Genomic DNA, 17,536 nt, shown 5'->3' with positions numbered 1-17,536 from the left:
AGTCAGAGTACAAGGTATATCCCTGGTTCCCACATGCAATCAGACATTGGAACAATAGATTGAATTGCAGTAGAGGGTACGAATGTGAATAAATAAAGTTATCTGTCATACTGCAGTCAAAATGACGTGCTAGTCTCTGCAAGTTTTTCTCTCATGTTAGTCTAAGACTAAAGCCTTTAAAAAACAAAAAAAACAAAACAAAACCTACCACAAACAAAACCTTCACTCAGGTTTTTTCAATAGGATTAGACTAAACCCATCCGACACCAGCTCTGCATTGATGAGACACTGCAAATAAGAGCGGGTTCCACAAGTAAGAGAACAGGGGATGAAGAATTCAGGTTTGCAAATGCCGTGTTTTGGTCCAAGGTTTCTAAGCTCAGAATAGAATTTGAAACGCCGAAGATGCTTTGGTTTTTAGCCAGTTGCAAAAACAAGAGCACCACGAAGGAGCCAAGGGAGGTGGTGGTGGGAAAATCCCGGGGTTGCCATTTGGTCATGGAAAGTGCCAGTAGTCCTCTTGGACCTGAAAAGTGAATAGCTACCTTCAAAATGAGGTGTAATAACTCCCAAATGGGAACGCTCACATTTTTAAGAAAATAAATCATAGTCTGGAAGATGGAGAAACCTTGCAAAATCATTGCCTGTTCTTCAGGGCTCTGAACACCCAGACGTGGTCCTTCTTGCGAGTCCTGTGACCGTGCATTTCTCAGGTGAGGATCCATCCCTCCTTCCCTGCAGCTGCTGTGTTGAGGCTGTAGGAGCGCCTGGCAATAAGGAAGAAATTCTTCACTCGGAGGGCGGTGAGGCCCTGTCCCAGGCTGCCCAGAGGAGCTGTGGCTGCCCCATCCCTGGCAGTGCCCAAGGCCAGGCTGGATGGGGCTGGGGGCAGCCTGGGCTGCTGGGAGGGGTCCCTGACCACGGCAGGGGTGGCACTGGGTGGGCTTTAAGGTCCCAGCCAACCCAAGCCATGAAAGCAAAAAGGGTTAAATGATGGATGTCTGTAATGTTAAAGGGTAACCCTGGGTGCCACAAGCTTCTGTAGTGGCTGCCATCCTCTTGTTTCCACAACGTGTTTCTAATAATAATTTGCCAGCTGCAATGACTTGGAGAGATGGCACAATTTGAAGACAAGTTTCTTTAGGCCAGCTGGAGTCTGAGAGGCCTCAGAGAAAGCAAATGAAGCATGGCACATGGGCAGCAAGTGTGGTACAATGGGAAAAATTGTTTTTCACAGCCTACATACCCTAGGCCCACAGTCTGAAACTGACCCTCAGCATCTCTCCTTTTTTTTTTTTGGATGTGTGAGAAGTGAACCCAAAGAGGGAAGAGGGAAAAATCTGCCAGCTTCCTAGATTTATCCAGTCATCAAAGAGGAAAAAAAAATGTAAATGAACATTTTGTACTTCTCCGGGTTTAAAATTAATTTTTACCCCAGGTGAAATTCACCTCACCTATCTGTAAAAGTCTGTAAATTTAATGTTTAAATGTGGGCGAGTCTCTGTAGGCTTCTTGCCCACGTAGTGGAAAAACATCTATTTTTAACAATAACTCACTTCTTTTGAATGGGAAATTAGGCAACAAGATGCTCACAAAAATACCACTCAATGATGGCTGTGGTCTTTACCTCCTGGTCCCATTTCTCAGCTGCCTACAGCAGCCCCTGGCTATAGCATCATCCCTTCATGCATAACGATGAATAAAATAGCACTCAATCCTGAGTGATCACCGTGGTTGCCAAAACTTTTTGCTAATCTCCAGAAAGAGTTCATGAGATGTTTTATCTCCTTCAGTCAGATATAACTCATGCAATAGAAAAATGCAACAAGCTAACAGAATCTTCCTGGGTGAAAATCAGTTTACCTTTGGCTTGCCTTTCCTTTTATCCTTGATCAGAGAGAAGCTTCAGTAATTAAGTTTTTGCTGAGACAATTTTTTGTCCTTCGTATGTTTGCACAAAGAGGCTTCCCAGTCAACAGAAAAACAAAACAAAACGAAACAAAATGAAGCGTGTGTTTGTGTGTATGTCTGTTTTGTAGGAAAATTATGCATCTCTGTTGACATTTTCCAGTGCATGTGGGCTGACTATTGTGCCCAAGAAGGACACACTTTCCTGGGGCCATGTGGGGCTCCAGCAGGCAGGAGCTGTGCTGGGTGCCCTGCCTTTGCCCGGCCCAGCAATGTCAGCGAGCATACAGCTGGATAAAGGGGCCTGGAAGCACAGCACTAATCCTGCTCTGAGGCATCCCAACGTTCAGAGCACTCAAAGGGGAAGTAGTCGGAGGAGGTCAGTGGGTTTGATCTGGTTCGGAGGGGTACTGTGAGAGTTGTTGAGGGAAAGAAAGAAAGATGCTTGCTATTTACAAAAGGCCACACAAAGCCACGCATCCAAGTGCTAAACACAACGTTCATACCACTAATTTCCTGCAGTATCTGGGCACCTTGCAAAGCTGGTCCATAGCTGAGAGGCACATTACACTTTCCTTCCATCCTCTGCACTGAGGTTTGGGTCATCCAGGTTACTGGGGTGTTTCATGACCATTCAGATAAAAAATAAATAAAGCTAAGTATCTCCCAGAACCACATCTGGGAACAATAAAAGGGATATTGCTCCTTTTTTTCCCCTGCATGGCAGCTGATGGAAGGAAATGAAAACTAATCAGTCTCTCCCTGCCCTGGGCTGCCATCCTCCAGCAGATACGAGCGCACTCAGCCTTTGACCTCACGTCTCGCCGAACAGACGTGCCGAACAGACTCTTATCTCGGTGCAGAGAGGGCAGATGGTGCCCATGTCCCCCTTTCTGACTGGGAGCCTGTGGTGCTGGGGCAGATTTGCTCCATCTGCCTGCGTTGCAGGCTGGGGACAGCGGTGCTGTAGTGGCTTCGTGCTGCTGGGAGGCTCTGCTCCAGCACGCTGCTCTCTCGCTCCCGCTGTGGTCAGTCTCCAACACCTCCAACGCTTCATCCCCGCCGCTCCCTCACGGTCCCTCTCTTCCCCTGCTCCACGCGGGGTCCCTCCCACGGGATGCCGTCCTTCCCGAACTCATCCTTCAAGACCTGCTCCCACACGGCTCCGTACCACGGGGTCCATCCCCCAGGAGCAAACTGCTCCAGCACGGGTCCCCCACGGGCGGCAGCTCCCCCCAGACCCCCTGCTCCTGCGTGGGCTCCTCTCCACGGGCTGCAGCTCCGGCCCGGGGCCTGCTCCTGCGGGGGCTCTCCGTGGGCCGCAGCCTCCTCCAGGCCACATCCACCTGCTCCACCGGGGGCTCCTCCACGGGCTGCAGCGTGGAGATCTGCTCCGTGTGGGACCCGTGGGCTGCAGGGGGACAGCCTGCTCCACCAGGGGCCTCTCCACAGGCCGCAGGGGGATTGTGCTGCGTGCCTGGAGCACCTCCTGCCCTCCTGCTGCACTCACCTTGGGGCTGCAGGGCTGGGTCTCACTCCTCTCTCTCCCAGCTGCTGTTATGCAGCAGGTTTTTCTTTTTCTCCCCTTTCCTAAATCTGCTCTCCCAGAGGCCCAACCAGCATTGCTCATGGCTCAGCTCTGGCCAGCAGTGGGTCCCTTTGGAGCCATCTGGAGCTGGCTCTGATCTGCCATGGGGCAGCTGCTGGGCTCTGCTCACAGAGACCACCCCCGCAGCCCCCAATACCAAACCCTTGCCACGTAAACCCAAAACAGTTGCACAGAAGGGCACGAGCCCCTCTGTGAGGACGGGTGTCCTGAGAAGATCCAAGCACCACAGCAGTGCTGGATAGGAATGAGACATTTCACCCTTTTCCTGGAAAAAAGCGCGCTCACTACAGGTGGGTAACTGCTGTCTTGGAGACAGGTGGAAATAAAAGTGACAGCCACAACGTGCAGGAGCCTATCTGAGGAGCAGCAGTGGATCTGCTGTCAAACAGATTTTGTTCAAGAGTTATTTGCTGTGTTCTGCATTCAAATGCTGACTGCTGCTGGGATCTCTGAAGGAATTTAAAGGGTTTATGCTGCTTATAGTCTTATCTGGGCACCTTATATGCTTATTTTACTACAAAACAGCCCTAACTTTCATTTGGTTGGCAGCTATTAACATCACATAAAGTAGCTTTAGCCAGGGTATTGTGCTCTGAAATCCCTGTAAGGCTGAGGTCTGTGCTTCAAAACTGCGTGCTGCATTGGCATCTGCCTGCCTCCTTGTAAAAACCTTCAGAAAACCTTAATTATTTTATACTGAGGACTTGCAGTTCCTTTTTTTTTTTTTTTTTCATTCACATTCCAGGTATTGAGTAACCCCTGGTGCCAGCGCTGCCTTGCACTTCGCATCTGCTGCTCTCCCCCTGTCTGTTTAATATTCACCCTGGCACCGTGATGTGCGCCTGGAAGGTCCGAGACACGCGGCGGGGGCATCCTGCCTTTATGCACCTGCAAACCTTGGCACCAGGCGAGCAGCTGAGGAGAGAGAAACATCACGGGCCTGCACCTCCCCGGCACCGCGCGAGAGGCTCCATATGCTCTGGTGCTCCCTGGAAGATCCGCGTTTGGCTCTGCATCAGAATTGTTCTCCCCACCCTTGAAGGCAGGTCTGCGTTTTGGCTGAGAAACGTGGGGACCGTCAGCCTCGCGCACAGCTCTGCTTTTCCCCTGTGAAATCCGTGTGGTGGGAGCACAGGTAACCCATGCGGAGGGATAGAAGGCTGCTTTCATGTCTGCAAGGGGCGCACAAGGTGGTTACATTAATTTTCACCAGGGTCTATGTGCCGCAGGCTCTTTGGGGTTGGAAATATTCCTGTTTGGTCCAGCCATGCCAGGCCAGAGTGATGTTACAGAGGCAGCACCTGGCCAACGTGTGAAGGGCTTGCTGATGTCCAGAGCTTCCCTTCCCTTCCCTTCCCTTCCCTTCCCTTCCCTTCCCTTCCCTTCCCTTCCCTTCCCTTCCCTTCCCTTCCCTTCCCTTCCCTTCCCTTCCCTTCCCTTCCCTTCCCTTCCCTTCCCTTCCCTTCCCTTCCCTTCCCTTCCCTTCCCTTCCCTTCCCTTCCCTTCCCTTCCCTTCCCTTCCCTTCCCTTCCCTTCCCTTCCCTTCCCTTCCCTTCCCTTCCCTTCCCTTCCCTTCCCTTCCCTTCCCTTCCCTTCCCTTCCCTTCCCTTCCCTTCCCTTCCCTTCCCTTCCCTTCCCTTCCCTTCCCTTCCCTTCCCTTCCCTTCCCTTCCCTTCCCTTCCCTTCCCTCAAAACGGGAACAGCATGTTTATAATTATTTTGGAACACAGGAGGTTTAAAAACGTGCCACCTTCACATGGCTCCCGATGCTGTGCAGCCGTTACATCATCTGCAGCCCCTGTCCTCCTGTGACATCTTCTTGCCTCTTTCCCTGCACGCCGACCTCAGTGGGGACGCGGGCTGCCTACTTTCCATGGGGGATCGGTGCCGGTGCCTGGCAGCAGCTGGCTGGTTCAGGCGCTGGGTCCCAGCGGCTCAGGCAAGCAGATGCCTCCGGTTTCGTGCACCCCAGCTGCCGGTTTGGCACCCCAATCCCAAAGAGCAGGGGAAGTCTGGCAGGTAGAGATGCTGTTTTTTAGAGAGTGCCGTCTTCCGTGCCAGCAGCCTGAGGTGCGACCACAATTCGGGGCCCAAGGAAGACACGCTGACCTCAGGTTGCTGCTGGAATGATGAAAAATGCAGCATTGAAGGCCAGTGCTTGCACAAACCTGGGGATGTGGCCAGCAGCAGATAGCCTTGAATTACTCAGGGATTTCCACCTTCGGCAGCCAGCAGCGTGGGAAGGGGATCGGACCGGGCAGGGTGGATGCTCCAGTAATGCAGCAAACGCTTCATCTCCAACAGAGTGCTGGGGCTGGGGATTTTTCTTCCTGCAAATTAGGGTTGTGGAGAGAAGGGGAATTTTTTTTTTCTCCTTCCTTCTGCATTCCTGCACAGATGAGCAGCCCCACCGCAGCGGCAGCCTGGCCAGGTTTGCTTTCCCAGGGAGCGCTGCTGGATGCAGGGTTCAGGACCAGTTTGTCAGAAATGGCTCAGCAGAAGCCCACGGCGAGGGGATAGCTCTTATTTTCCACCTTCCCCATTTTTGTTGCAGTGATGGGACGGAGCCTGCTCCAGGGTGCAAAGCCCTGGGAGCTGCACCCAGCCCTGCACGGTGCCAGCCCCAGCGGGCGCTCGGCATTGCAGGAGGTATTGCTCCCACTGATGAAGATGCTGGTTAGGCTGAGGAACATCGGCTGTGCCCAGGGGGTCTGGAGAAAGGCCCCACCTGTCTTGCTTTTCAGGGTGATTAGGGGAAGTATTTGACTTGCCCAGCATGAGAAATTACACTGCGGAGAGAGCTGCAAGGCTCCGGCTGGCTGCTCAGCTGCGTGCGCGAAGGAGGAGAAACAGCGAAATGCAACGAAACCGAACTGCAGCCTCTCCTCCAGTGACCAGCTTAAAATCCATGCTTGGGCACAGCCCACGCACAGGCAATAAGCTCCTGTTTGTTGCCACCGTGCCGAATTGTGCCACGTGCTCAGCTCCTGCTGCACCCTGCCACAGCCCCGTCCGAAGGGACAGTGCCACCCCTTCCATTGCATTGTGCTAAAGTGCCCCTCACGGGCTTGCACCCTCATTTCCCCATGCGAGTGACTCCACTGGCTGCATTTACACCTTTTCCAGTCCGAGAATCATTAGCAAATATCGGGGAGTTTGAACCCCACATTGATTTCTCCTTCACTTTTTCATAGCAGCATTGTGCTGTCGAGCCAGATTCGTTCCCGAGCAATGAATACCTTGTATCACCATTCGCAATGAACCGTGTGCTGCAATCAAAGGCAGACATCAATAAGATTTGTTTTAATCATATTTATTTCCTGTAATTTTTGATTCATTGAGTCCTTTATCAGCTGTTCCACGTTTTTGCCAAGGATCGGTTTCAAGCTGTAAATCAGTAACAGTATTAGCCTTATGAATACTCAGTTTCTCCTTTCTAAATACTGGCACAACTTCAGGTCTCGTCCAGCCTTCTGCAACTTATCTCAGGTGATATGGAAAATAACGGTGATTTAAAGAGCTCTTTGCCCACCTCTTTTAAAGCCAAGGGATATGCTGTTTGGTGACGTTCAGCCAGGGATGCAGATTTTGATAGAGGCATTTCACCCCACTGCTCCCCCATGGGGCACTAATGACACCGTCGCTGTGTTCCCCTTGTGTCTGCTGCCGTCCCAGTTTGTGGGTGCAGGGGGGGATCCAAGTGAACGAGGGTGCTGTGCCCATCGTGGGCAAAGCAACCGAAATCACTCCTTCACAGAAATCACTATGACACTTTGTCAGTTTTACCCCACCGCAGCGATCGCTGGAACTAATAGCCATTAATTACCTTTGTCAGATGAAATTTCCTTAATTGTCCACAACTTTACCTCCACGAAACCACCTCTTGCAGCTGCCACTGACAGCTTAAAGGCCACGTCAGTGCAAAATTTTAGGAAAAAGCTGGGTAAATTAAGGGAAGGTGAAGGCACGTGTGGCCCACCTCTGGCTGTCCTGGAACTACCCATTTGACCTGCCTGCATCGAGAAGAAAGGTCAGCAGTACGGGGTGGAGGGGGAAGGCGTTCAGCCCACCTGTCATTTAATCCGAGGGCATGCTTTTATGACCTTTTCCTCTCCCTAAAAAAATACAGGAAAGGGGGTAGCAAGCCGCCTTGAGAGCTGCTGCTCCTTGAACCTTGACCAAATGCATTCAGCGTTGCGAGGAGACATTCAGCAGGCAGCTCGCACCGCGGTTTCTCCAGCTTTCGTGCTGCCATACAGCTGTTCATCGAACTGTCAGAGCATTGAGAGGGAAATAAATTAATTGTAAGTGGAAGAAGGTTAGTTAAATCTTTTCTGGAAGTATTATATAGCCATGAAATTGCATAGGAAATTCAATAATAATGGGTAATAATGTTCTTCTGAGAAATTAAATAGGAGCCCAATTTATAATGCGGCTCAGCATTCAAACCAGAGTGTTCCACCTTCCCCGTACACGATAAACATTTACTAATTAAGCCTCACAAAGCCTCTGTGAGGTAGATCTCTTCACACCACTGACTCTGTTTTATAAACGGGAACAAGGAGGTACAAGACACATCCTTTGAAGCTGGGGCTGCATGTCTTCAAACATGATCTGGGTCTCTGGGAGCCCACTCGGCGTATGTGTTTGAATAGGGAGAGCTTTGTAAAAAGCCTCAGAGCCAGGAGCAGAAGTCAAGGTTTCTTTATGCCCCTTCATATGCTCTGATCATAGCTGCACGTTTTGATGCAAATCTTCAGCACGGTCTCCAGAATACTGATATTTTTCCTGTGTGATCACATTACATTGCAGGAGTGGTATTTAGAAGAAAAGCCAATGGTCTTAAGCCTCAAGCAAGAGCTGTAGGAATCGGCCTGTAATGGAGCTGCTAATTATGTGCAGAATCAAAGGAACAAAACTTAAGAGCAGCTGGAAGCTGTTATTTGTGGAAGATCAGTACGGATTGTATGGGATGTGGGTTGTCAAATAGATGTGGATGTAATTTGTGCCAGGATATTGGACTATCCACAACTATAGACAAATTAGAAATATTTAGTGTCATTTTATAATCCTCTCCTGTCTCCCTGTCACTGCTTAAGGCATAGCATGAATAAACACAGGTTGTAATGAGACGGAGCTTCATCCCAGACAGCAAGCCACAGCAACAGTAGGCGTCTTTCCCATTGGTTTCAGTTTGAGTTTTGTCTACTTACACGAGATACTAAGTTAGCATGCAGTTTATTCTACGTCCTGTTCAAGGATACCACATGACATAGAACTGCAGGAATCATCGAGAATCTGCAGTACTCATCCAACAGCAAATAGAAATGGGAAGGGACACAGCCCGGCCTGAAATGGGGTTGTGTAGACATGGCACTGTGTGTTAAACAGTGGGCTAAAGTCCAGTGTCACGATTAATCCACACTTATGTGTTGAAATTGTTGCCATGGTGCCTAACAATTAAAAAGGGAAGATACCAATGGCATAGATGAAGAGTTGCCTGATCATTTAGCGTAATACATTGGGAGAAATTTTTACCCAACTCTAGCTCAAAAGTTATTTCTTCCGTTTCAGACCTCAAGAAGATCTTGCATGCTTAAAAGCACGACAGTTTTTAAAAGTGCATGGGTTGTATTTCAGAGCCATATAGTTCATATGAAATAAATAGACCATTTTCTGCTTTCAGGCCTAGCTGAAAACTATCATGTAGCTTCTACTACTGAGCTGAGCTGAGGGTCTGGCTGGAGAGAGAAGCTTTTTTTTTTTTTTGGCTGAATATCCCTTCACATGAAAACAGCAGTCAAGTTCCCCAAAAGTACAACTTTGCGTTGGTGATGAGCTGTCCAGAGAAAGCAGCGCAACCTTTATAACCCCACTAAAAGAAATTTGCTCAAGGGTTTGTCACAATGTTTGATATGTCAGAGATAATACTTAATGTAATGAAGAAATTAAATACTCTTTGCTAGCTGTAGGGAGGTTGGTCCGTGGTTAGTGCAGATCAGAGACTCTGTTTTGGCGAAATTAGAAGGTTGCTCCCATCCCACCCATCTTCATGAATTAAGACTATGCTCTTACACAACAAAGCATGTTGGATAATATTCTGATTTACTTGAAGTCCCTGAGAATTTGTCCATTGCCTTCAGTGAGGGTAGGATTTTACCTAATATTTCTAACAGACTTTTATAAAATAGTGTTGAAAAAGATCTCAAGGGCCTTCTTGTCTCTCCTCTTGCCTCGAGGCAGGATCAGCTACGTCTGTGTCACTCCTGATGGATGTTTGTCTAACTGGTCCTGAAAGAACTGCAAGGCTCGATAGCACCTTGAGCTCTGCTTCCATTCTCACCTGTCTCAAGATTACAAAAGAAAAAGGTCTTTTTTTACCAACTCTACCAGATTTTTGACTGGTTTAAAGGACCAGTGACAATTTTATCTTCTGATGTCTCATGATCTACTAAGTATAGGAACTAATCCTATCCGCCACCAGGGAGCCTTTCCATGATTTATAGACATGCTTCCCTTTTATCTCTTCTTCTTGAGGTATCTGACATGAAATCATGTCTTTCTGATTTCCATCTTGTCTTTTCCTCCACCATTTCAGTTCCAATCTGATTTCAGAGGCTGCCCCCTAAGAGGTGATAGTTAAAACTAATGCTTTTATTTATCTCAAGGCCTGTCAGTCTTCCCCCAGCACAGAATAAAGTGCATAATTCTAATTCTAGGAGTGAAATGTCAACAACTGTAATTATGTTGGCAACACGGAAAGGCAGGGAGGCCACAGAGCAATAGCCAACAGGCAGGACAGAAGCTTTAGGGGGGGAGGATGAGGAGGGATGGGCAAAAGAAGAATCGCTTAAGTGTGGTCCTCGTGGAGGAGCACATCTATGGATTGGTTTTGCATCTAGAATGAAACACTGCCCATCATTAACTGCCCCTTTTCTGCAGTCCAGTGCTCGAGGAAATTAAGTGGGGTCTTTGCTTTGACTTCAGGAAGACCTGAATCACACCCATAAGCAGCAAAATGCAGCTCCTCATTGACACAAAATCTGAAATACACTCCTTGCATCCCCTGCAACTACAGGAAACCTGCCCCACAGCCGCTCAAAATACATCTGTGATTTAGAATGGCAAACACAGACACAACGTTTAACATTTACAGGCCAGGAACACATGGTGTTTTGGAAAGTAAAGGTCTGAGACAGATGCTCACAAGTAGCAGTCAGAGAATGAGGGGTGGATTTCCCAGGCATTCTTTCTCATTCAAGTGTATACTGTGCGTTAAGCCTTCACAATAAATATATTAAAAACAAAAACAAACAAACAAACAAAAACCCTCGCTACATGGAATCCGATAGCAAATAGCACAACCTGTTGTTGATAAAGCATGTGAGAAAGGGCTTTGTACTTGGGAGTCTGCTTTTAACCCTTACTGAGGACCTTTATTCCTCAAATACAGACACGTAACAATCTCTACCAGTGAAAGACAAGAAAAACGATCTGTTTGACTGCACCATAAACATCGAGCTTCACACATAATCCCAAAACCTCCTGACATGAAGCGGTCCCAGCTATGCACGTGGGACAAAGCTGATTAATGCTCCGAGAGACCAGGCAGGAGCTGAAACCAGAGTTTCAGATGTGACCTTTTGCCAGAAGGCTGCTGTGCACTGTTACTGCCACCACACAGTCCCAAAAACATCACTGCGAAGGCAAGGGAGCGGTGGGGCACTGGAGGAAGAATGCTTCGCTGCTGGCCAGAGAAACCCTCACATGCTGTTTCAAGAAAAATAGCAACTGCCTTAGAAGCTGGGATAGAGTCTGCGTAGGAACCGGGACGTACGACCCGTGGGGATGCATCTTTAGCATCACCTCAGTATCTGTGGCTTTCAACTCCCTCGAGTTCGGTTGGTTTCATTGAGAGCTGAGAACAGCCCCCTGGGGCAGCAGGAAAACTTCCTCTTACTCAGTGCTGTCTAAAGAACAGGTTCCTGAAGGCATTGTTGTAGTTTTTGTTGAAAGCAGTGTAGATGAGCGGATTAAAAAAGGAATTTGAATAGCCTAGCCATAGAAAAATACTCTTCCAAATGGGCGGGATGTCACACGAGCAGAGCGGGTTGATGAGCTCTGTGATGAAGAAGGGGATCCAGCAGAGTACGAAGACCCCGATAAGGATGCCCACCATGAGGGCAGCTTTCCTTTCCTTCTGCTCTCTCCATGTGTCTCCGTCCGTCTGGAACGTAACAGTGGCATGCCGGACAGTGAAGACCATCTGTGGCTGCTGGGCGGCTTCTTTCACCTGCCAAACACAAACACAAGTTGAGCCATATGTGCCTCGGGCAGCCGATCCCACACAGCGGGTACGCAACCAGACTGTGCAAGCGACGGCCAGCGCTCCCGGGGCAACACGGGCCATCTACGTCATGGTATGACCCTCTTTCGGGCAACGCAGACCCAAAACTAAAGCCCCAGGGGAAATAAGTGCAGCACCACACAAAGATTTCTTCCCCTTTTAGGATCAGATCAGTAAAACAGGCGCACACCCACATTCCACGCACACAAGTCCCCTTTCTTACTCTGAATGCATCGAGTTAAAGAGTCCTTAACAGGAGAGGCAAGACAATTAAAACAGATTTCCTTCTTCCCCCCAAGAAATCTTTCCAGGGCGCAGTGACTGTGCTTGGGATGAACTGGCACAGCCCAGGCAGGATTTGCAAGGATGCTTTGTGTGTGTCTTCTGTGCGGGTAGATTCACAACCTCCCCAACCCCACAGCTGCTTGCCGGGTTTCCTTCCTCAGTTTCGAGGGGATCCCACTCATTCACACCCCTGCACACCTCGCCAAGGGGGAACGGTGACCCCTTGCTCCCGCTCGCAAGCACCAATCCCTCATTTTGTGGGGGAACCTCTGTGAGTCGCCGTGCACCCATGTGTGGCCAAGGATCTCCGTCTGGCCCAAAGTTGCTTTGGCCATTCCTTGCGTGCTCCCAGCTGGGAATGTGGCAGTCAGAAGCCTGGGCTTGCAAGCTCTGAAGTCAACTTTCCCTTGAAAGCCTTCAGGCTTCACGGGGCTTTGGAGGGATGCTGTTTGCTTGCCCACCTGAGGTGTAAGTTTCGCCCAGGGGCTCGGCAGCTCAGCTGCTCCCAGAAGTTCCCAAAGCAAAAGGCAAGCACGGTGACCTACCTCCAGGGCTCCCGGTGTAACGGGGGTGATGGAGTTGTTCTTCCTAGACCCGATGCGAAACTTGGCTGCCTTGTAGATTTTCCAGTACACAAAAAGCACCACGCACAGGGGCAGGTAGAAGGCGCCAAACGTGGAGAAGATGGTGTAGGAAGGCTCCTGGCTGACCTGGCACTCCTCGCTGTCCTCCGAGTAAGTCTCTCCCCAGCCGAAGAGCAGCGGGGCCAAGGAGATGAAGGCGGAGAGCACCCAGGTGAGGGCAATCATGATGTTGGAGATGCGGCGCCGGGTGCGCAGCGTGTACTCCAGGTGGCGAGTGATGGACCAGTAGCGGTCCAGGGCGATGGCCGTGACGTTCCAGATGCTGGCGGTGCAGCACAGGACGTCGAAGGAGATCCACACCTGACACAAGGAGCGGCCCAGCCGCCACCGCCGCCCGGACAACTCGTGCACCAGGCTCAGGGGCATGACGAGGGCCGCCACCATCACGTCAGAGATGGCCATGGAGGCCACCAGGTTGTGGGGCACCCGGTGAAACGTGCGCACGCGGAGGATGGTGGCCAGCACCAACCCGTTCCAGAGGAAAGTGGCCACCACCAGCATGGCCAGGAGGGTGAGGACCAACACGCTGAAGACGGAGAGCTGCGTCCTGCCGCCATCCGCACCGGCGGGCGACCCGCTCCGGTTGCCAGCATCGTGCATCGCGGCGGCGGCGAAGAAACAACTGACGTTGAGCGTCCTCTCCATACCGTCCCCCGGTCCCGGCGCTGGGAGCCGCGGTACTACCGCGGGCGCGGATCCCCGGGGGCCACCCACTCCGCGGGGCTCCCCACCGGAGCCTTCATCCCCGGGGAGGAAGAACCTCGCGGCGGTAACCAAGCACCGGCGGCAGCCCCCGGCCCTCTCCGTCCCCGGCGGCGGCGGGAGGCGGCTCCGCGGGCGCGGGGAGCTGCGCGGCTCCCCCCGGCGCTCCGGCGGGGCGGCGCGGAGCGGAGCGGGGCGGCGCTGGAGGCAGCCAAGGGGCGGCGGCGGCGGAGCCCGTGCGGAGGAGCTGCTGCCCCTACCGAGGGGCCGGGGCAGGTGAGTCCCCCCCTCACCTCCTCGCGCGGGTGCGGAGCGTTTTGGTGCTTAGTCATTTTGGGGGAGCGGTTGTGGTTTTTTGTTTTTTGTTTTTTTTTTTTATTTATATCCCGCTCGGAACAGGAGGAGAGGAGAGGGGAGATGTGCCGTGCCCGGCTTTGTCCCCGCTGGGGATGCCGGGGGTGGCGTTGGCCCCCCGTAGGATGGAAGAAGGGCACAAAGTTAGCATCCGTGCAGAATTGGACCTGGGGGGCTTCTCGGGTGGCATGAGGATGTGGCGGCTCGCCTGGGCTTGCAGCGAGCAAGCTGGCTGGCGACCCTGCTTTATTTGGGGTGGGGGGGGACGTGGCGGGGGATTATTTCTTGGAGAACTTCTGCTCTGACATTTCCCAACTTGTGAGCAATTGGCAGGCCTTTCATTAGCAACAATCTCTCTTTTCAATATTGTTAGGAAGCGCCGTTTGAGCATTTCACCTGTTTTGTTTTTTTTTTTCTCGTGCTGCCCGTGATAAGAGGGATTCAGGGCCTCATAGTAGCAGGCAGGATTTAAGCCCACCGAGCAGCTTTCCCAGCGCACTAGCTCCATGCAGGGATGCCAGCCAGCTCCTGCCTGCTGGCCTGGGGCTTCATTCAGGTAGGGCTGTGCCTCCTCCTTCTCCGGAGGGTCCCAGGGTAACGGGTCTGGAGAGGTTTGGGGCAGGAGCTGGCCATCCCCGGGCGCAGGCACGTGGCAGGGACAAGCAGGTAGGAGCTCACAGCCTGCATTGGCAGGGGCTGCATCGGTATTAGGAGACGGTGGCAATGACACTTGTGGGACTTTCAGAGAGCTGGGGGAGAAAACCTAAATGAAGCCGGTGTTCTGGGGAGCACCCGTGTGTTCGTGGTGTTCGGGGGTAAACCCAAATGGGGCTTTCCGCTGTGTCCTCTGAACCTCTCCGGACTTTTTAATGAAAACCAGCAAAGTAACAATAACAGGGGGTAAGCAAACGAGATGTTTCCTAGCGCTGCTCCTCATTTCTCCATGCTACCAAGGGAAACACAAGGCAGCATATCCAATTCAGGTTAGGGGATTTGCATCAGGTGGGCATGTGGGATTTTGCCCCACACTGTCCCGTGTCGGCTGTGTGTGTAGCAGGGCACAGCACGGGGGGGGGCCAAAGTCTCTGCTCCCCCCCATGTGAGGCACATGTGGGGCAGCCTGATGGCCACCTTGTTTTTTGGAGGATGGGAATTTACCCATACGGACTCGCGCTGGTCTATGACACTTGTCCTAGGGCCAGAGAACAGGACCCGGTCTGTTTTAGCTCCTAGAACAGATGTAGCCTTAGAGGCTGTAACATAATTTTGGAAGCATAGAGCCATCTTTTCGGGGGAGAGACTGTTGTTTTATCTTTCGTGCACGTGAATATTGGCAGTTTTTGAATGGTTAGGTTTTTTGACTTACAATGCAAAGGACAACTGAGGTTTGCATGCTTTCATAAAAGCCTCCTGATTTAAAATTCCTGGTTTGCAAGGTGCCAAACGTCCTTGACTATCATTCAACTGATCAAAACACTTAGCAACTGCTAGCACTGAGAGGTTTTTGTTGCGTGGGCCCTTCCCAGAGAATCCTATGAAGCCCAGAATTAACAGAATTAGCCACAAATTATGGAATATGTGCTCCTGAAAAGATATTGTAATTCTTTGCTTCAGGAACAAATACACAAAAATTACATTTAAAGGGAAATGGAAATAAAATGTATTAAATCTGAAGAAGTAAAACTAGATTATGTCCTAATGAAAAAATTATTTATATTTTCATTATCTTACTTACTGGACTTTTAAAAATATGTATTAGCAGATTCTGGAGTTGGATGGGTCAGCTGAGTACTAATTGGAAATAGAAATTGTGGGCAAATACACACAAACACATATATATAGAATATATATGGAAATGCAAAGTTCTTCACCTGGGAAGGAAGAGCCCTGTACAACCGCACTGGCTGGGGACTAACCAGAAGGAGAAGGAGACAACTGCTAGAAGGAGAAGGAGAACTGAGATTTTCAACCCTAAGAAGAGAAGGTTTAGGGGAGAATCATACTGCTGTCTCCAGCTACCCCATGTGAGGGTGTAGAGAAGGTGGAGGCAGACTCTTCTTAGGGGTGCATGGAGATGGGACAAGGTGCACTGGATGCAAGATCATAGAATCATTGAATGGCTCAGGTTGGAAGTGACCTTAAAAACTATCCACTTCCAACCCTCCTGCCATGGGCAGGGATGCCACCCACTAGATCAGGTTGACCAGGGCATCGTCCAACCTGGTCTTGAACACCTCCAGGGATGGGGCATCCACAGCTTCTCTGGTCAACCTGTGCCAGTGCCTTACCACACTCTGAATGAAGAATTTCGTCCTAACCTCTAATCTAAATCTCCCCTCTCTTAGTTTAAAACCATTCCCCCTCATCCTGTCATTATCTGCCTGAGCAAAAAGTTGCTTTCCATCTTCTTATAAGCCCCCTTTAAGTATTGAAAAGCTGCAATAAGGTCACCCTGGAACCTTCTCTTCTCCAGGCTGAACATCCCCATCTCTCTCAGCATTTTTCCATAGCAGAGGTTCTCTAGCCCTCTGATCAACTTTGTGGCCTTCCTCTGGACCCAGTTCTTGTGCTGGGGGCCCCAGACCTGGATGCAGGGCTCCAGGTGGGGTCTCACATGGGCAGAGCAGAGGGGGATGACCCCTCCCTCCCCTGCTGCCCACCCCTCTGTTGATGCAGCCCAGGATGCAGTTGCCCTCCTGGGCTGCAAGCACACACTGCTGGCTCATGTCGAGCTTTTTGTCCAGCAGAACCCCAAGTCCTTCTCTGCAGGGTTGCTCTCCATGAGTTCTTCTCCCAGTCTGTGCTCATGTCTGGGATTGCCCCGACCCAGGTGCAGCACCTTGCACTTGGACTTGTTGAACCTCACGAGGTTCTCATAGGCCCACTTCTCCAGTCCCTCTGGATGGCACCCCTTCCTTCTGGTGTATTGACTGCACCACTCAGCTTGGTGTCATCTGCAAACTTGCTGAGAGAGCACTCGATCCCACTATGTCATTGATGAAGCTATTAAACAGCGCTGGTCCCAGGACAGACCCCTGAGGGACACCACTTGACACCAGCCTCCACCTGGACATGGAGCCATTGGCCACCACTCTCTGGGTGTGACCTTCAAGCCAACTCCTTATCCACTGAATGGTCCACCCACCAAGTCCATCTGTCTCCAATCTGGAGATCAGGATGTCATGTGGGACTGTGTCAAAGGCCTTAGAGAAGTCCAGGTAGATGACATCAGTCGATCTTCCCTTGCCGACTGATGCAGTCACTCCATCATAGAAGACCACCAGTTGGCCCTGCTTTAATGAGGGTTGAAGTAGGTGATCTCCAGAGTTCCTTCCCACCCTAGATCATTCTACAGTTCTTATTCTGTAATCTTTAAGCAAGGTGGCTGGATGCACCGGATTTTGGAATGGACTGTTATTTTTAAAGACCAAATGCTGTTTACATTACACACATTAGTAAGCCCATTGATTTCCTCAGAACCACTGATATTTATAAAGTGAGTGAAAGCTTGAGGTCTGTGGCAATTTGATAATGTTTGTGGAATGATCTCACCTCTGAAACTGAGACAAGCATCTAGACTACAAAGTCAGGACTATCTCACATCTTCAATGATGGTGCCAGAGGAGTTAAAAGTTACTCTGCTTTCCTAGATTTAGCAGTTTCCCTCCACTAGAGACCAATAAATAC

At 50.6% G+C, this 17,536-nt stretch overlaps 1 protein-coding gene across 1 annotated transcript; it reads right to left on the bottom strand.

Moving 5' to 3' along the window:
* Positions 1–6,746: 6,746 nt before the first annotated feature.
* HTR5A (5-hydroxytryptamine receptor 5A) lies at positions 6,747–13,631 on the bottom strand. Its single transcript, XM_080583460.1, has 2 exons — positions 12,695–13,631; positions 6,747–11,810 (listed from the first exon to the last, which is right to left on the bottom strand). Exons 1-2 carry the CDS (start codon positions 13,436–13,438, stop codon positions 11,478–11,480), a joined length of 1,077 nt encoding a protein of 358 aa, XP_080439586.1. The 5' UTR covers positions 13,439–13,631; the 3' UTR covers positions 6,747–11,477.
* Between the last annotated feature and the right edge of the window lie 3,905 nt (positions 13,632–17,536).

Source organism: Anser brachyrhynchus, assembly GCF_964034855.1.
Source record: "Anser brachyrhynchus genome assembly, chromosome: 2".
In the NCBI taxonomy this organism is placed as follows: Eukaryota; Metazoa; Chordata; class Aves; order Anseriformes; family Anatidae; genus Anser; species Anser brachyrhynchus.
This window is presented reverse-complemented; position numbering and strand designations above follow the sequence as displayed.

Bases quoted from the DNA above. Each gene is read 5' to 3' on its own strand.
- HTR5A (XM_080583460.1), bottom strand. From the start codon at position 13,438: ATGGAGAGGACGCTCAACGTCAGTTGTTTCTTCGCCGCCGCCGCGATG. The intron at 11,811-12,694 runs GTAGGTCACCGT...TGTGTTTGGCAG, and splicing joins TTACACCGGGAGCCCTGGAG to GTGAAAGAAGCCGCCCAGCA.